Source organism: Oryx dammah, unplaced genomic scaffold (assembly GCF_014754425.2).
Source record: "Oryx dammah isolate SB20612 unplaced genomic scaffold, SCBI_Odam_1.1 HiC_scaffold_18, whole genome shotgun sequence".
In the NCBI taxonomy this organism is placed as follows: Eukaryota; Metazoa; Chordata; class Mammalia; order Artiodactyla; family Bovidae; genus Oryx; species Oryx dammah.
Genome location: NW_024070202.1, coordinates 113,297,066 through 113,317,510, shown reverse-complemented (window position 1 = coordinate 113,317,510; position 20,445 = coordinate 113,297,066). Strand labels below are relative to the sequence as shown.

At 47.2% G+C, this 20,445-nt stretch overlaps 1 protein-coding gene across 1 annotated transcript; it reads right to left on the bottom strand.

Annotated features, from left to right (window-relative positions):
• Positions 1-311: 311 nt before the first annotated feature.
• On the bottom strand, positions 312-13,944 carry AOC1 (amine oxidase copper containing 1). Its single transcript, XM_040260324.1, has 5 exons — positions 13,833-13,944; positions 3,384-4,966; positions 2,141-2,426; positions 1,642-1,774; positions 312-1,350 (listed from the first exon to the last, which is right to left on the bottom strand). The coding sequence occupies exons 2-5, from the start codon at positions 4,960-4,962 to the stop codon at positions 1,081-1,083; spliced, it is 2,268 nt and encodes a 755-aa protein (XP_040116258.1). The 5' UTR covers positions 4,963-4,966; positions 13,833-13,944; the 3' UTR covers positions 312-1,080.
• Between the last annotated feature and the right edge of the window lie 6,501 nt (positions 13,945-20,445).

Below are 20,445 nucleotides of genomic sequence, written 5' to 3'. Positions count from 1 at the left end.
TTATAAAACAGACCCCAGGGAGACCCCTTACCTCTCTGCCATGGGAGTATGCAGTGAAAAGTCAGAAGTCTTTGACCCAGAAGAGGGCTCTCACTTGACCTTGCTGACACCCTGATCTTGGACTTCCATCCTCCAGACCTGGAGGCAATAAACTTTTGTTGTTGATAAGCCACCCAGACCGTGGTACTATACAATGTTACAGAAGAACTCCGAAACTTTTCGGCCAACCCAATATTTCAGCAGCTCAAATGGACGAAGACAAAGGGGAACCACTTTTATTAGAATCATGTGTTATCTTTAAAGAGTGTTTATGAGGAAGACAACGGGTAACCACTTTTATTAGAATCATGTGTTATCTTTAAAGAGTGTTTATGAGTAAGTATATTTCTCTCTTTTCTTATACAAAGATTAGCATGCCATCTATTGTTCTATACCTGTTTTCTGAGCACATCCTGAAGCTCTTCCCTATCAGGACAGTGAATATCCCTGTACATACATACGTTTCTTTCATAGTCACCTACGATCGCATTGTGTGGGCATTGCAAGGTTTATTAAGATCTATAGGCTCTCTCCTGTAGATGGAGGTTTGGGTTTTTTTCCAGACTTTGCCAGTACAAACAGTTCTTCAGTAAATTGCCATGTACATCTATTTTTCCGGGATTTGTAGGTAGCTCTCCAGAATAACTCCAAGAAGCTGGATCAGTAAATCAAAAGGTAGAGGAGGCGGCAGTTTCACTGGATTTTTCCAGTGTCTTCCTGTGCTTGCATTACTTGGCATGCCCTTCAGTGACCCCTAGTCTCCTAGGAGGGAGCCATCAGCCTCAGATTCCTTACACTGACCTCACAGGCCAACCTAGTATTTTGGTGACTGTCATCTGCCATAGCCATTGAGGTCTTCTCTGGGGTGGAGACCAAGGCCTTGGGTTTCTCATCTGTGTGTGTTCCACATGCCCGGCCTGGGGAGTGGCCTCACCCACTGTGCCTCCCCCAGGAAGCTGCCCCAGAAGGGTTTATTGTCTATCCCTGGAGGAGGTGGGGTGCTTGGGCTTCAGGTGGGACTCAGTGGGGGGGCAGGGGCCTTCACACACCCCTGTAGGTTCCATTGTAGCTGAAAGAGGGAGGCTTCAAGCAGTCCCCCTCTCCCTCAGGCATCCAGCTCTGGGTGTAGGTGGAGCCGTTTTCCAGAGGTCGCACGATTATGAGGTCTCTGGACGCCAGGGACGGGTCCTCTGGGAAGAAGTTGAAGGGTCGGAGCAGGAAGCCCACGGAGTTCCCGGGCGTGGTCGTGTTGGGGATGTCCTCTGCGTGGGGAATGTGCAGGAAGCCCACTGTGACCCAGGCCACCAGGTCCTGCGGGAGAGAGGGGCGGGCCATGCTGAGGAGGCTCGGAGGGGGAGGGGTGGCCCGAACCCAAGCCCCACGTATCAGCAAGGGCCAATCTGGTGAACCCGGAGCTGGCTTTCCACCCGGTAAGCTGGTCCTTGCCCTCCTGGGACTCAGCAGGGGTCCTGGGACTGGACAGGGGTCCTGGGACCTGGCAGGAATCCTGGGACCTGGCGGGAATCCTGAGACTGAACAGAGATCCTGGGACGGGACAGGGATCTGTCTCAGGGTGGGGCTGGAAAAAGGCAGAGCTGGTACCTCATCTTCAATGTTCTCATTGTTGTGAAGAAACTCCTCAAAGACGACAGGTGGGTCCCAGGGGTCGTTCTGGTTGTATATGCTGCTGCTGCATCTCTCTGACTCCCGGTATTTGGTCACTGCCAGGGGGTACCTGTCCAGGCAGAGAAGCCACGTGACTCTGGGTTTCGGGGGCCTCCCAGCCCCTCCCAGGGAACACCGGCAGGGTCAACAAAGGGGGAAAGTGACTGCCTTCCCCTATATGCAGGATCATCCCCTGGGAGTTAGCCAGACTCACTCCGGGGCTCCGCAGGGGCTCTGCACACTCCATCCCCAAACACAGAGCCACACACCCAGGAACATGCATGCACACATACACACACACGTGCACACACCCAGATATAGCACTGGATAGATTCAGAATCTCATGGACAGAAACACAGACACACACAGATACAGGGGAACCCAGAGACACAGAGAGGAGCCTCCAGTCCTTGCCAGCCTCCTGGGCCTTCCTCACCTGGCCCAGGTGACAGCCTGCTCCTCTTGCCAGCCTGGGGGCAGCACTTGGTCGGCCATGGAGTGGATCTGCACTCGGTAGCTGCGCTGGTGGCCCCAGGGGTTCTGCTCAGGGCTAGTAAAAAGCAGGTATTTGGGCAAAGTCTGTCCGAAGCGGAAGGCTGCCTGGCGCTCCCGAGAATACCGCATCTGCTGGAGAGCCGGCTGAACCAGGCGGTGTCCTGGGCTCCAGGGGTTTGTGATGTTTTCCAGCTTCATCTGCAGGGTCTGGAAGCTATTCTTGGTGCCTGCGGGTGTACAGGGAAGGAGTTGGAGTCAAGCACCTGGAACTGAAACCTCCTCATTCCACCTTGGGCCCTCCATCTGGGACCACACCCAACAGCAGACCATGGACTGAAGGGGATGTTGGGGACAGGCACTGAGCCAGATGGCAGTGGAGGGAGGGGGCTGAGGAACTAGAAGACAGCTTAGAGTTGGCACAGCAGTGGCAGTGACTCCACCGTGACCCTGGGTAGTTCCTCTTGAGAGTGGCGTCCGAGCCTGTTTGCTGCAACTGTGGTCCCAGAGACAGGCAGCTGGCCTTTCCCCAGGGGGAGGGGCCATGTCAATGCCCTCTGGGTCAGGAGCAGACAAGGGGGGAGCAGGAGAAGCTGCCCAGCTGGTCCTGGGGGCCTGTTCTAACATGGCACTTGATATCAGGCCAAATCCTGTCATTATACCCATGCCATCTTTTAAGGCACGCATGCTCAGTCATTCAGTTGTGTCCAACTCTTTGCGACCCCATGGGCTGTAGCCCGCCAGGCTCCTCTGTCCATGGGATTCTCCAGGCAAGAATACTGCAGTGGGCTGCCATTCCCACTCCATTGGGGAAAAGATTCTCCAATCTTTTGTGGTGACACCACTAATTTGAGACACAAGGAGTATCCCCAATGACACTGCATCCACTCAAAGCTCCAGGCAGGGGCGTGTCTTACGCCTAGGCTTTATCCCTCCCCTGCCGTGTGCACACCTTTGCACAGGGTCCATCCTCCAAAGGCCTCAGTGCAGGGGCAGCCCCTGGCACTGTTCACGTCACCATTTTGCAGGGACACACAGGTTTCTGCAGGCCCTACACCTCCAGGCTGGGTAAACTTTCCTGACATTATGTCTCCATGGGAGACTCAGCACCATCATCTCCCAGGAGTGTGAGTTACTGTGGGGATGCAGACATTTGGCCAGGGGGTGGTCCCGAGCCCGGGTCCTACCTGCCACATCCAGGTCTACGCGGTAATGCACGAGGTGGGTGTGCATGTTGCCGATGAGGTGCGTGTGCAGGCGGGTCCCGTAGCGCAGCCCCTCGGGGGTGTAGAAGGTGGCATGGATATAGCCAGTGGCGTGCATCTTGGCCTCCATCACCCCGTTGGGGTAGAAGATGAAGTCCCAGATATAGTCATAGTTGTAGACCGTCGACGTGGTCCTTAGCACCAGCGCCTGACCCTTGAGCCCCGCATAGAAATTGAAGCCACCGTTGAAGTTGGAGTTAAAGTGCCGCCGGATGGGCACCCCCGTGGGCATCTCGAAGAGACAGAGGGCCCGGGGGTAGAGGACGGGGCCGTCGTCGTCGTAGTAGTGGAGGGCGTCCACGAAGGTGGCCGTCTCCGGGCAATCGATGCCAGGGGCCAGCTCATGAGTGACGCTGCCCAAGCCCCAGCCCACGTCCATGTACTTGGTCTGCATGCCGGCCGGCGTGTGTCCTCCGTACAGCGCCGCAGCCTCCTGCACGCTCACCTCGTAGGCTATGCGCTCACCGCCGAAGCGCACGTCCAGGACTTGCAGCCCCGAGGATGAGCGCAGGCGGAAGGAGAAGCTCCAGCCGGCGTAGTGCACTGTGCGGCCGTCCAGGCTGTAGCGCGCGCCCTGGGGCTGCACCAGGCGGGGGCCGCTCTTGGAGACGCCCAAGTCCCCGCGTAACTGGTAGGAGGAGAAGAGGGCCGCCTCAGGCAGGTTGGCTCTGTCCTTGCCCTTGGCGAGCGGGTCCTCCAAGACCACCGCGTCCACCTCTCCGTCGTCGTACTTCTGAGCCAGCTCCTCAGGGCTCTGGTAGAACCTCCCATTGTACCAGACCCGCTCCACCGTCCAGTCCCGGGGGTTCGGGCTTCCGTGGTCCAGCAGGAGCTCCACCCCAGTGGGGTGCAGGAAGTAGCCTTCGATTTGCCGCTGCAGGATGAACCAAGAGCGGCGCTGGCCGGAAGCCACGCCCCGGGGCGCCACGTCGGTGAAAGTCAGGCACCGCTGGGAGCAGTTTCCGAACACAGCGCCCGCGGTGCGCCGGAAAAACGCGCTCAGGGGCTTGGTGGCCTCCTCCAGGGTGTGACTCAGAAGGGCGTACTCTGCCTTGGAGATGGGCCTGGAGGCCCAGGAGGCCTGGTGCCTGGGCCTAGGCGGCAGGTGTCGGAGGTAACGGGGCCTTGGCAGCGGCCCCACGGCAAACTCGGTGATGTTGGGCTGCTCCTGGGCTCCAAAGAAGATGACGGCTCGCGCCTCCCGAACGGGAGGCCGGTGGCCTTTATCCAGAAACTTGAGCACGTGTTGCTTCTTGGGCAGCAACATCTCAATGAGGAACACGGAGTTCTTGGCCACTGTCAGCGTGTTGGACGGCTCCAGCCTCAGCTCCTTCCGAGACCAGAGGAAGCTGTGCACGGCCTTGAGCTCTTGGGCGCTCAGGTCCGCAAATACCCTGCCCTTGTCGCCGGGGGTCCGCGGGGCGCCCTCTGCCGCCGCCAGCGTCTGCAACACCAGGATAGCAGCGCCCGCCCAGCCGAGGGCCAGGGCCTCCCGCCCCATGGCTCTGGAATGCAGCAGGGGAGATGAGCTTGGCAGTTTTGTGGGAGGAAGTGAGTGTCCCCCAGGTTGGGTCTTGGATTACCCTGGCCCTTGACCTCATGGTTTTCCCACGGACTCGCCTCCTGGCTTGCAGTCCTCCGATTTGAATTCTGCTCTCTCCTCCCTGGTCTGTAACCTTCCTGGTCTGTAAACTCTTTTAGTCCCATGGATGCTCTTACCTGTGCAGACTCCTCCCCTCCTCTGTGCCTTATCTCTGCGGGGCAGAAGCGCTATCTCTCCAGCTTTAGGTCACTCAGATATTCACAGTGCCTCTCCCCCCAAATGCTACAGCATGCTGGCTGTGCCATGGGTGTTGGCAGCAAAACTGTGTTGGGTCAAAACAGTGTTTTTGATTCAACACAATGTTTTTTATACGGATAAAATTTGAAATGTAGTGTGGAAGTTCAAAGAGTCAATGGTTCTAGTGCTGATACACGCTACCCCTAGGATCAGCTGTGTGACCTTGGGCAGCTTGCTTAAACTCTCTGGGCCTCCATTCTCACAACAGTGAAATGGAAAATAACAATACAAGTACCTACTTATGGAATTGTTAGGAAAAATCAGTCGGACAATAAGGATAAAGCATTTAGCACAAAGCCTACTTTCTAGGAAGCACTTGAGAAATGCAAACTACTCATCTTTTTTTCCAGTAGTCATGAAGAATGTGAGAGTTGAACTGTAGAGATGGCTGAGTGCCAAAGAACTGATGCTTTTGCACTGTGGTTCTGGAGAAGACTCTTGAGAGTCCCTTGGACATCAAGATCAAACCTGTCCGTCCTAAAGGGAAATCAACCCAGAATATTCATTGGAAGGACTGCTGCTGAAGCTGAAGCTCCAATACTTTAGCCATCTGATGCAAAGAGCTGACTCATTGGAAAAGACCCTGAAGCTGGGAAAGACTGAGGGCAGGAGGAGAAGGGGATGACAGAGGATGAGATGTTTGGATGGCATCACTGACTTGATGGACATGAATTTGAGCAAGCTCTGGGAGATGGTGAGGGACAGGGAGGCTGGCGTGCTGCAGTCCATGGGGTCGCAAAGAGTCGGACACGACTGAACAACAATATGAGGATACACTCTGGTGTCAGAATGTTTAAACTTATGAGTCACGTAGAGTGATTTGACTGGTTCAGTTGTAGACCTGTGCCCACACAGGTGAGGGGGAGAATGGGGTGGCTGGCCCTGCCAAACTTCTTTGGCCTCTTCAGTGATGCCCCACAGTTGTGACCACTTGGCCACAGGCCAAGTTGTGACCTCAGGCCAAGGCCATGAGGAGGGCACCTCAGGATGTCATCATGCCAGGGGGCAATTCAAGATGATGTTCTTTTCCCTTCCATTGTGAGGGGAGACTGTGGCCAGGGTCTCATGGCGCACCCTCTGGAGCTGACACTACAGTCTTGACCTCCCATCCTTGGTGGGGAGTTTCGGGGACTCGTGTGATCTTCTCTCCAGCCTGAAGGGGTGGGGAAGCTCTCAGGGTTGCTAAGTGAATCCAGAGCAGAAAGATAAGCAATGAGTTCTTGTTCTACTATTAAGTTTTGGTCCAGCCTAGTTTCTTTTTTAAACTAGACTTGACTTGGAAAAGTTCTAAGTTCATAGCAAAATTGAGAGAGATGTACAGAGAGATCCTGTATGCCTCCTGTCTCCTCTCCCTCCTCACATAACCTGGCCCACTAACAGCATCCCACACCAGAGTGGTACCCTTGCTACAGTCTGTGGCCCTACCGTGATACATCATTGTCACCCAGTAATTTACATGAGGATTCACTCTGGGTGCTGTACATGCTGTGGGTTTTGAGAAATGTGTAAAGACTTGTATCCATCTTTATGGACCATACAGAGCAGTTTCAGGGCCCTCAACATCCTCTCTACTCCAGCTCTTCACCCTTCACTTCCTTCCCTGACCACTGATCTCTTTACTAACCCGGGCGACCACTGATCTCTTTACTGTCTCCATAGTTTTGCCTTTTCCAGAATGTCATGCCGTCAGGGTGATAACAGCATGCAGCCCTTTCAGACTGGCCTTTTTGGCTCGGTAATATGCATTTATATTCCTCCATGTCTTTTTGGTATCCAAGCCCCTTTTGTCTTAACCTCTGATGAAATTAAATTTATATTTTAAGGCAGGACAAGAAAAAATTAAACATAGAATTTCCTTTGGTTTGTTCGGGCCTCTTCCCGCCCATACTCCCTAACATGCCATATGTGTCTGCAGTATGCATTAACCAGAGCTCCTCAAAGATGGGGGTGCCCGCTGGACAGTAAAGATCCATTTTTTTCCCTTCTTCTGATGCCAGCAATGTAACCTCTTAGAAGATCACCGTTCTTTCCCAGCTCTATAGGGGCCATGGTGACTTGTAGCTTGCTTTATATGTGCTTACCTGGACTATGTATCTTTGGTGAACTTAATGTAAAATATCAATATATTATTTTGATGTATGATCCCTTTGTCTTGAAAATGTATAAGACCGTGCCTTCAACTTCCAAAAAATGGAACAGTTCTCAGAGCTTTCTGAGAATCTTCTTCCAGGGTTATAATCCTCTGTTTAACTCAATTTAAATCCCCCCTTTTTCTTCTTAACTTGGTAGTTAATTGAATTTTCATCGACATTTTCTTGGCACAGTTGGCAGTCTATCAGAGGTACCTGGAGACCACCCTAAACTGAAGCTCAGTACCAGCTTCAAGACTCTTTGAGTCTCACCCAATTTTTGGTATTCTTCAGGTGCTTTGGTGAGGTCTCCTGATATCCAGACATCATTGCTTTAAATGATGTCCTGAATTTTACTGGACCTATTTTTCATTCTCTTTCTTTAAGAAAAAACTTTTCTTGGCTGTGCTATGCAGCATGTGGGATTTTAATTCCCTGACTATAGATCAAACCCGTGCCCCTTACATTGGAGGCACAGAATCTTAACCACCTGACCACCAGGGAAGTCCCTCGAGCTGTTTTTCTTGGGACTTTTCTGTTTTTCTTGGAGTCCTAAAGTGGGTAACTATACGTTTCCTAGGCAGGAGACCTGGGGGATATTCTTAGGTGGGGGTCCAGGGGAAACTTTGGCATAAGCCAGGTTGGCTATCCTTAAAGATTTGGCTTAAATTGGAAAGATTATGTATATATGGTCAGGACAAACTTGTTTGCCAGTGAAATGAAGACCGAGCCTGCTCAACTCCAAAGGGAAAAGGACGTCTGCTCCTTCCGGCCACAAGGTGCTTCCAGGTTGCTGAGAACATAGCGGAAGTGTTTGAGGATCTATCCTCGTGATGTGTAATGAGCCCACAGAGGGTCTCAGTATAATCATTAAAAAATCCTGCTTGCTGGGCAGGCATAACAAAGGCTGATCATCTCGAGTTCCAAGCACCCAGGGCAGTTTTAGACTGTTAGAGGGAGGAACCAAGACATGTAAGAGAGTCAAACCGACCTGGGATAACTCCTTGGGCAGCTAGACTCAGAGGCAGCATGAATTCATGTAATTGGAACAAAGCTGATGCTTGCAGGTACTAATCTTCACTCTTAAATGGCCAGGATGGAGCTTTGTTGACATTCTAGAAAAAGCCAGCTTGATAAAAGACATTTTCAAAATTCTGACCCTGAGAGAATAAAAATATTCCTCAGAGGATGCTTGAAGGAAGTTATAACTCATACTATGTCCTTGAAACATAAACATAGCTCACATCACCTGAGATGATAGCCTTAGCTCAATTAGTAGACCTTAAAACTGAAAGGAGAAAAGAAAAAGGAAAGAGGCTTTTAAAAACTCAAGTAGGAAACTTATGACATCTCTATCTGTGTCTGTCTGGATATATTTGTCTGTGTGTACATTATAAATATGGTCCCTACCTCTGTATGTATAGTGTTATCAAAATTAATTTGTAAAAGAGCTCTATTTGACTTAAAGGTAAGTGCTTACCTTTAAGTCAAATCAAATATTTCTAAATGTAGCTTTAGCCCACTTCTTAAAGGATCATGTGATCCAGGATTAACTTTTAATGACTAAAAACCAGTTTAAATTGGTAGTTTAATTAATACAGACATGTCTTTAGAGTCTCACCATTAAGTATAATACTTTCATTGTACCTTAGCTTACTGAAAATCGATAAACTCATATTATTTCTGTTCCAAAATTTGTAATGAGATAATTAATGGTATGATGATAGTTTCATAAGTAATAGAAGAGAGATAAGGGGATAAAGCCTTTTGGGTAAACTTTTTTAACATAATATGTTTTATGATGTGTCTACCTAAGAACACTCTTGATGAAAGTGAAAGAGGAGAGGGAAAAAGTTGGCTTAAAGCTCAACATTCAGAAAGCTAAGATCATGGCATCTGGTCCCATCACTTCATGAGAAATAGATGGGGAAACAGTGGAAACAGCATCAGACTTTAGTTTTTTGGGCTCCAAAATTACTGCAGATGGTGATTGCAGCCATGAAATTAAAAGACGCTTACTCCTTGGAAGGAAAGTTATGACCAACCTAGATAGCATGTTGAAAAGCAAAGACATTACTTTGCCAACAAAGGTCCGTCTAGTCAAGGCTATGGTTTTTCCAGTAGTCATGTATGGATGTGAGAGTTGGACTGTGAAGAAAGCTGAGTGCCGAAGAATTGATGCTTTTGAACTATGGTGCTGGAGAAGACTGTTGAGAGTCCCTTAAGGAGATCCAACCAGTCCATCCTAAAGGAGACCAGTCCTGGGTATTCATTGGAAGGACTGATGCTGAGGCTGAAACTCTACTACTTTGGCCACCTCATGCAAAGAGTTGACTCATTGGAAAATGTAACACTTTAAATGTAACTTTAGATCCCTCCCTGATGCTGGGAGGGATTGGGGGCAGGAGGAGAAGGGGACGACAGAGGATGAGATGGCTGGATGGCATCACCGACTCGATGCACATGAGTTTGGGTGAGCTCCGGGAGTTGGTGATGGACAGGGAGGCCTGGCGTGCTGCAGTTCATGGGGTCGCAAAGAGTAGGACATGACTGAGCAACTGAACTGAACTGAACTGATCCTAAGAACAATTTCTCCAGACTTCTGATGACTTGAAACTTCAGGGTTCTGCTAAATTAAATGAGAGAAATTCTTTGAATGTCTAGATCATTAAAAAATTATTTATTTGGCTATACTGGTTTTTAGTTATGGCATGTGGGGTCTTTAGTTGCAGCTTGTGAGATCTAGTTCCCTTGATCAGGAATCAAACTTGGGCCTCCTGTATTAGGAGCATGGAGTCCTAGCCACTGGACAACCAGGGAAGTATGTAGATCACTGTTAATAAGATAAAACACTGTAACATTAATTGCTAAAGGAGTCTGTTTTAACCTACTTTTGACCTGTTATTCCAGGGAGACTTAGTGTTTGAAACTGTTAATAAATATATTTTGTGCTTTATTGAAAGATTGTGAAATGGCATATATTTCTAGAAATTAATTTTTAAAAGGGAACCTTCAGCAAAGAGTTTTAGGCATGGTTAAGACTAAGATTAGATTTAATTAAATAAATGAATTTTAATATTAAAGATGAAATGATATAAAATAGACCTGTTTTCTCTGTTGTGAGGACAAAGTTTTGTTTTGAAGTATTGATCTGCTTCTGCTTTTGGTAAGAGATTACAAAGTTTCTTTACCAGTAACTTCCTACACTTGCCTTTGAAATCTTTTGTTGTCATTTTATTAAGAATTTTATGAATAAATATTGTTTAGCAGTTACTTATGATCCTACTTGGTCAAACACTTAAAACCTCTGATATCTTTAACAAACTTTCTCAAATCAAACTTTAAATGAAATTCTTTTGACTGCTAGCTAACTTTGGGATACTTCAGAGGGCTCCTGAACATCTCAAAGAGGGATATTAAAATAATTTGGCTTATTTGTTCTATTAAATTGCATGGGAAACATTGTCAAATGAGTAACAAAAAATCTTCTAAAGCTCTATTTTATAGGTAAATATTATTAATATAAAAGTTCTAGAAATTATATGGAGTTCCTAAAATTTGAAACGTCCTGGTGTGCTGTCACTCATATTTCTAGTTATTGTCTTGAAATGTTGTATGTCACAACAATTTCCTTGACAGTTGCATTGTGATTGGGTCTTTAACCATGCTTTTCAAGTCTTCTTTCATTTATAGACGGTTATGGTCTTAATCTGATGCTTTTCAAAAATGCCTGTAGGGAGATTTTCTGCTCCCTAACTAAGTTAGACTCGGTAGCGAAAGGACTTCCACCTTGTATGAGGGTTATTTTAGAAACAGCTCTCTCACATAAGCCTGCTGAAGACATAGTAATAGGGTCTCCTTTAACTGCTCATGTCCCACCTTCAGTTGAGTCTCTTCTAAACTCCTGCCACACTCAGCACAATTCTGTAAGCCAGCTAACTTTTTAAGAAGTTGTTGCTTTCTCTTCCCAATACTACCTTGGTTTGATGTAATAGCATTAACCTTGCAACTTCGCTTCCAGAACCACAGGAAGAAAGCAACTATGATCACATCTTGTTAGCGGTTTATCTTCTTGCTCCCAGGAATGACTTATAAGAAGCCCCTATTGATAAGGCTGATCTAATTTACAGATAGGTCCTACTTATGGGATGAATGGGACATTATCAAGCCAGATATGCAACAAGATCCACAATGGGCATAATTGAAAACTTTTATTTACCAGAAACAAAGTCAGCACCACAAGCCAAATTAACTGCCTTAACTCTAGCGTGTCAGCTAGCTAAAGACCAGGTAACAAATATTTATACTGATGTTCGGTATGGTTTTTGAGTGGCACACAACTTTGGAATGCTATGAAAGCAATGAGGTTTTAAACCTCATCACAACATCTTATACAAAAAATAGAAAACAGGTTGAAGTCATTAATCAGGATCAGTTCAGCTCAGTCGCTCAGTTGTGTCTAACACTTTGTGACCCCATGGGCTGCATGATAATGGATTAATGGATAAGTGGGTTAATCATGATACAACTGCCAGAACAGCAATTATGAAAACAACAGAGCATTTCAAATTTGGCACTGTGAAGGCTGAAGGAAATCAACTTGCTGATGTTGCAGCCAAATGGGCAGCTTTAAATATTCATCCTGTCCAGCCTCCAGAATGTCCACTGCTCTCTGTTAACCCTGCAAACTCAATGAAAAATTTATTTCTATGGGCTTAAAAAATTACCACTAAAGAAGAGAGGCAGATTAGGCAACAAAAAGGGGAAATTTTGGCCCCACCACACAAATATGGGTTAGACCCGATAAAACAAAAAATAGTTTCAATAGACATATGTGTGGTTAGTCATTCAGTTGTGTCCAATTCTTTGTGACCCCATGGACTTTAGCCTGCCAGGCTCCTCTGTCCTTGGGATTTTCCAGGCGAGCATACTGGAGTGGGTTGCTATTTCCTTCTCCAGGGGATCTTTCTGATCCAGGCATCGAACCTGAGTCTCCTGTGGCTCCTGCATTTCAGGCAGATTCTTTACCTGCTGAGCCATCAGGGAAGCCTTGTGCCTCTCTATGTGCGTTCAAAACTCCACCTAAAATAATGATGCCCGAATGGCTATTGATCATATCTATTATTCAGTATAAAATAGTGACCATACACAGTGCACATACAGAGAAAAACTGGCATAAGTCCCACTGTACCACTTAGAGTTGACTGTCAGCCTGCGGCAAGTATTCTACTAGCCTAACCCCTTAAAAGGTAAGAAGGAACTGGGGTATTAAGACGGGGCATTGGGCAACATGATTGATAGATCCAGGGCGGGGAAGCAACCACCATGGTACCGGGGGACCAAATACTGGCTCACCTAATGCTTTCTATCAAAAGATTAATGATCAAAGCGGGGGTGGGGATGATGAGATAACATTTGCATTTCAAACCAGGACAAGAAAAAATTAAACATAGAACTTTCTCTCTGTGTTTCTTTTTTGCCTCTTCCCTCTCTCCCTGACTCCCCAATGTGCCAGGTGTGTCTCCATTATTCATTAACCAGAGCTCCTCAAAGATGGGAGTGCCCGCTGGACCGTGAAGATCCATTTTCCCCTTCTTCTGATGCTAGCGATGTAACCTCTTAAAAGATCACTGTTCTTTCCTAGCTCTGTAGGGGCCATGGTGATGTGCAGCTTGCTTTATATGTGCTTACCTCGACTATGTATCTTTGGTGAACTTTTTGTAAAATATATTATTTTGATGGATGATCCCTTTGTCTTGAGGATATGTATGACTGTGTATTCGACTTCTAACAAGTAGAAGAGTTCTCAGAGCTTTCTGAGAATCTGCTTCCTGGGTTATAATCCTTGGTTTAGCTCACATAAAATCCTCCTCTTTTTCTTCTTAACTTGATAGTTAACTGAATGTTCATCCACAGTTCTTATCCCCAAATTGCCTTCTGCTCTGCTAAGGAGAGAGATGTGGAAGAGACCTGTGGTCCTGTAACCTGAGCTTGGCCATTCATTTAACCTTTCCTGGTACAATCCTCGGTTGCAGTGTCCAGATGGGCGGCGGGTGAGGTAGACGATGGCAATGAAGCCGTGGCAGAAGGGAGAGCTCAGTGGCGAGTGAGACCTCCACGCTGGGAGATACAAAACATACCCTCTCCTGCCCACGGCTCATCTCCAGCACCTGGAGAACAGCGGCCACCTGCTGGCTGCACCTGTCCCATCTCAGCCCTGGGTGGTGTGTGCCTTGGAGTGGTCCTTCTGGGCTCTCACCCCTCCCTTTGGCCCCCCACCTCTTGTGTCTTTGTTTCTGCTGACCCCCCACTCCATGTCCATCTTCCCTCACTACCCCCCTCCCCTCCCCAGTTCACCCTTGCTTGGCTCTCCCCAAATACCCTCCCCCGCCCAGAACATACCTGTGTGCTCAGCTCTGGGCTCACCTCTGCTGCAGCCTTTGTCTCTGACTCCTTGAACTTTATGGCTGGACCTTGCCCCGGGGGGAGGGACGGGGTGAGGCTTGTGCTGACCAAGGTGGTGACCTACGGCTCAGGAAGCTCCGCAGTGGGAAGGGGCAGCGCACGAGGAAGTATGTGGGTCTCTCACGGCAGTGGCCCAGCAGCCTCCTGTTACCCCAAGTTCCGAGTATGGAAACTCCCCAGTCTTTCACCACCTCAGCAGCTGTGTCCACTTCTGTTTTCCCCAAAACACCCATGCCATCGATAATTCCCTGTCATTCTTCCTGCTGAAGCAGCGCTTTTCACAAGAGTTGCCTGTGTATTCTCCACTATGATCTGCATTGGACCATAGTCTGTTAGAGTAGGTGGTGAGTTTCAGAGGTCAGAGATAAAGACAAGGAGAAATTTACTAGCAAGTACTTGCCAATGCGGGCTTCCCAGGTGGTTCAGTGGTAAAGAATCCCGCGATGCAGGAGACTTGGGTTTGATCCCTGGGTCGGGAAGATTCCCTGGAGAAGGAAATGGCAACCCAGACCAGTATTCTTGCCTGGAGAATCCCATGGGCAGAGGAGCCTGGTAGGCTACTGTCTGTGGGATTGCAAAGAGTCAGACATGGCTGACTGACTGACTTTCACTTTCATACAGTTTATGAGGTTCTCACGGCAAGTGTACTGGGGTGGTTTGCCATTCTCTCCTCCAGTGGATCACGTTTTGCCAGAACTCTCCGCTATGATCCGTCCATATTGGGTGGCCCTACGTGGCATGGCTCATAGCTTCATCAAGTTACAGAAGCTCCTTCACCACGACAAGGTCTTGATACTTGAATGAGGTCAAGAAGCAACAGTTAGAACCCTGCATGGAACAACTGATTGGTTCAAGATTGAGAAAGGAGTGTGACAGGGTTGTCTGCTGTCACCGTGTTTTTTTTTTTTTTTTTTTTAACCTATATGCTGAACACATCATGAGAAATGCCAGGCTGGATGAGTTACAAGCTGGAATCAAGAAAGGTGGGAGAAACATCAACAACCTCAGATATGCGGATGATACCATTCTAATGGCAGAAAGCGAAGAGGAATTAAAGAGCTTCTTATGAGGGTGCAGGAGGAGAGTGAAAGAGCCGGCTTAAAACTAAATATTAAAAAAAGGAAGATCATGGCATTCAGCCCCATTCAGTTCAGTTCAGTTCAATTCAGTCACTCAGTTGTGTCCGACTCTTTTTGACCCCGTGAATCACAGCACGCCAGGCCTCCCTCTCCGTTACCAACTCCCGGAATTCACTCAAACTCACATCCATTGAGTCGGTGATGCCATCCAGCCATCTCATCCTCTGTCGTCCCCTTTTCCTCCTGCCCCCAGTCCTTCCCAGAGTTAGGGACTTTTCCAATGAGTCAACTCTTCCCATGAGGTGGCCAAAGTATTGGAGCTTCAGCTTCAACATCAGTCCTTCCAATGAACATCCAGGACTGATCTCCTCATTGCAAATAGAAGGGGAAGAGGTGGAGGTAGTGACAGATTTCCTCTTCTTGGGCTTTAAAGTCACTGCGGATGGTGACTGCAGCCAAGAAAACAAAAGACAAACTTAGTGTGTTGAAAAGCCAGATACATCACTCTGCTGACAAAGGTCTGTAGTGTCAAGGCTATGTCAAGGCTATGCTCTTTCTGGTGGTCATGTATGGTTGTGAAAGCTGGATCATAAAGAAGGCAGAGCGCCGAAGAATTGGTGCCTTCAAACTGTGGTGCTGGAGAAGACTCCTGAGAGTCCCTTGGACTGCAAGAAGATCCAACCAGTCAATCATCTTAAGGGAAATCAGCCCTGAATACTCGTTGGAAGGACTGATGCTGAAGTTGAAACTCTAGTATTTTGTTCATCTGATGGGAACAGCTGACTCATTGGAAAAGTCCCTGATGCTGGGAAAGATTGAGAGCAGAAGGAAAAGAGGGTGTTAGAGATGAGATAGCTGGATGGATGCAATGGACATGAACTTGGGCAAACCTCAGGAGATAGTGAGGGGCAGAGAGGCCTGGCGTGCTGCAGACCATGGGGTTACAAAGAGTTGGATATGACTGGGTGACTGAACAACAACAAAATTAACTATCCAGAATAGGCAAATCTATAGAGACAAAAGCAACTACAGAAGCAGTTGCTTCAGGCTGGGGAGCACAGGTTGTGTAAATGGTGCTACCTAGTGGGTATAGGATTTCTTTTAGAAGTGATGAAAATGTTCTAAAATTGACTGTGGTGAGGGCTGCACATATTTGTGAATATACTAAAACCTACTGAGTTATTCACTTTGTGGGTGAATTGTATAGTATGTGAATGATATCTCAAAAAGCTTTTTTAAAAAATAATGAGAGGGACTACTATCTAGAAACACACACAAAACTCCTAAAAAATCAGTGAGAAATAGGAAATCGTTCCTATTTCTTCACATGAGTGAAGAATCTCAAGGGCATGTGATAAGCTTCCCATATGTAGCAGTTATTGGTGGTTTAGTTGCTAAGTTGTGTCTGACTCTTGTGACCCCATAGACTGTAGCCCACCAGGCTCCTCTGTCCATGGGATTCTCCAGGCAAGAATACTGGAGTGGGTTGCCATTTCCTTCTCCAGTAGTAGTAGTTATTAGAGCAGTGCAAATTATTCAACAACGAGATGTAGTTTTGTACCCATTGTTGGCAAGAATGAGAAAGCCACATGGCATAGAGGATGCCACATGTTGGGAGATGTAGGGAAATAGGCTTGTGGGAGGGAATACTGATCTTAAAGGGCTTCTGGAATGCCATCCCCAGTATGTGGGCACATCACAGCAGAAACAGCCTTGGGAGCAGGTACCACTGCAGGGCTTGTTCCTGGAGGGTGAAGAATGGTGAGGCTACCACTTACTTTTGTGTGGGCAAGGAGGGAAGGTGAATGAGTGTGCATTTCACATTTTTATTTGAGTACACAAAAGGTCCATAGAAAGATAATAATCTTGCAGAGTAGCACAGAACAGGGGCTTCCCGGGTGGATCAACGGTAAAGAATCTGCTGTCAGTGCAGGAGATACAGATTCAATCCCTGAGTCAGGAAGATCTCCTGGAGAAGGGAATGACAATCCACTCCAGTATCCTTGCCTGGAGAATTCCATGGACAGAGCATTCTGATAAGCCACAGTCCATGGGTTGCAATGAATCGGATATGACTGAGAGACTAACAGTTTCCCTTTTCACCACTTTCCCCCAGTTCACTGCAGTCTCTGCCTGCTGGTCCTTTCTGTATGTGACCTTGACTTCTGAGGTGCAGTTCCTCCCCTCTTGGTGTTAATGATTGGTGACAGCTACAGATAACACTTGAGCAAAGATCCTCTAAGTTCTGGGCTGCCCTCCCCCTTAAAGGGGCAGAAGCAATGGCTTTGGGAATGACAATGTTGTAGGAACAGGATGTCTCGTCTTGGGGAGGGGCAGCATGACAGGTGAGGCTGGATTTGGTGTCTGTGATTAGTGAGCCAGAGCTCACAGCTCACAGCTTTCCCCTTGCTCACTTTTGATAGTTTGTTTTCAGAGGAGTCAACACATTAGCCATCATGTGGAATAACCCGGGGTGTTTCCATAAAACCAGCAGAAAGAAATTGTTCGGCAGGTGCTGCCCCAGCTAAGTCACCAGGTTAGCTCTCTAGACTAATGAAGCCACCATCACAGGTTTCATCCCTGGTTAGGGAAGACTGGTTCACAAAGAGAAAAGTCTACTGTTTTCATTGGGAGTCCTGGAATTATTTGGTCTCCCAAATCACTGCAGATGGTGACTGCAACCACGAAATCAAAAGATACTTGCTCCTTGGAAGGAAAGTTGTGACAAGTCTTTTTGCTGTTGTTGTTGGTCAGCTAAGTCATCTCTGACTCTTTGCAACCCCATGGACTATAGCACACCATGCTTCCCTGTCCTTCACTATCTCCCAGAGTTTGCTCAAACTCATGTCTGTTGAGTCAGTGATGCTATCCCACTATCTCATCCTCTGTTGCTCCCTTCTCTTGCCCCCTATCTCTCCTAGCATCAGGGTCTTTTCTAATGAGTTGGCTCTTTGCATCAGGTGGCCAATGTACTGGAACTTCAACTTCAGCATCAGTCTTTCTAATGAATATTCAGGATTGATTTCCTGTAAGACTGACTGGTTTGATCTCCTTGCTGTCCAGTGTTAGTCACACAGTCGTGTCTGATTCTTTGTGACCCCAGGGACTATAACCCACCAGTCTCGTCTGTTCATGTAATTCTTCAGGCAAGAATACTGGAGTGGGTTGCCATTTCCTTCTCCAGGGGATCTTCCCAACCCAGGGACTGAACCTGGGTCTCCTGCATTGCAGGCAGAATCTTTACCAACTGAGCGACCAAGGAGAGGATGGACTGGTTTGATCTCCTTGCAGCCCAAGGGATTCTCAAGAGTCTTCTCCAGCACCACAATTTGAAAGCATCAGTTCTTTGGCCCTCAGCCTTCTTTATGGTCCAATTCTCACATCCATACTTAACTACTGGAAAAACCATAGCTTTGACTATGCAGACCTTTGTCAGCAGAGTGATGTCTTTGCTTTTTAATATACTGTCTAGTTTACTCATAGCTTTTCTTCTAAGAAGCAATTGTCTTTTAATTTCATGGCTGTAGTCACCATTCGAAGTGACTTTGGAGTCCAAGAAAATAAAATCTGTCACCAGTTCCACTTTACTCCTTCTTTTTGCCTTGAAGTGATGGGATTGGATGCCATGATTTTCATTTTTTGAATGTTGAGTTTTAAGCCAGCTTTTTCACTCTCCTCCTTCACCCTCATCAAGAGGCTCTTTGGTTCCTCTTTGCTTTCTGCCATTAGAGTGGTATCATCTGCATATCTGAGGTTGTTGATATGTCTCCTGGCAGTCTTGATTCCAGCTTGTGCTTCATTCACCCCAGCATTTCACATGATGTAATCTTCATGTAAGTTAAATAAGCAGGGTGACAATGTACAGCCTTGGCATACTCCTGTCCCAGTTTTAACCAGTCCATTATTGCATGTCCAGTTCTAACTGTTACTTCTTGACCTGTATACAGGTTTCTCAGGAGGCAGGTAAGGTGGTCTGGTATTCCCATCTCTTGAAGAGTTTTCCACAATTTGTTGTGATCCACACAGTCAAAGGCTTTAGCATAATCAATGAAGCAGAAGTATATGTTTTTCTGAAATTCCCCTGCTTTTTCTATGACCTAACGGGTGTTGGCAATTTGATCTCTGGTTCCTCTGCCTTTTCTAAATCCAGCTTGTACATCTGGAAGTTCTCAGTTCCAGTACTGCTGAAGCCTAGCTTGAAAGATTTTGAGCGTACCTTGCTAGCATGTGAAATGAGCACAATTGCACGGTAGTTTGCACATTCTTTGGCATTGCCTTTCTTTGGGATTGAAATGAAAACTAACCTTTTCCAGTCCTGTGGCCATTGCTGATTTTTCCAAATTTGCTGACATACTGAGTGCAGCACTTTCACAGCATCATCTTTTAGTGTTTGAAATAGGTCAGCTGGAATTCTATCACCTCCACTAGCTCTGTTCCTCATAATGCTTCTTAAAGCTTACTTGACTTCACACTCCAAGATGTCTGGCTCTAGGTAAGTGACCATACCACTGTGGTTATCTGGGTCATTAAGGCCTTTATCATATAGTTCTTCTGTGTATTCTTGCCACCTCTTCTTAATCAGTGAAGCTATGAGCCACACCATGCAGATTCACCCAAGATGGACAGGTCATAGTGGAGAGTTCTGACAAAACATCGTCCACTGAGAAGGGAATGGCAAACCACTCCAGTAGTCTTGCCTTGAGAGCCCCATGAAGGGTATGAAAAGGTAAAAACATATGACACCAGGAGATGAGCTGCCAGATTGGGATGTGTCCAGTATGCTACTGGGGAAGAGCAGAGAAACAGCTGTTGAAAAAATGAAGAGGCTTGGCCAAAGCAAAAACAGCACTCAGATGTGGATGTGTCTGGTGGTGAAAGTAAAGTCTCATGCTGTAAAGAACAATATTGCATAGTGACCTGGAGTGTTAGGTCCATGAATCAAGGTGAATTGCATGCAGGCAAGCAGGAGATGGCAAGAGTGAATATCGACATCTTAGCAATCAGGGAACTAAAATGAGATAACTGAGTTGCCTATGAAATGGAGAAATCCCTTTGACTCTTTAACTGCATAAGGAAAACAGCATGCTTGGTTCACTGGTGGATCAACTGTTGGAAATAGAATCCGCTTGCTATTAGAAAGTGGTGGCATATAATGTTGTCACTGCTAAACTGCTGACAATTACTAGGGAAGGTAAAAGTTGCCAATTTGCTCAGTCATATGTAGTATATCAGGCTCTAAAACAAGAGAATTTAACTGAATGTCATATATACACAGATTCTTGGTTGGTAGCCAATGGACTGGCCTCTTGACTTCCCCTATGTATAAAGGATAACTGTCAAATTCACTCCAAGGAGCTGTGAGGAAAGGAATTTTGGTCTGACATTTGGGAAATTGTTCAGACTTCCTGGATGGCTCAGATGGTAATGTGTCTGCTTACAATGCGGGAGTCCCCAGTTCAATCCCTGGGTCA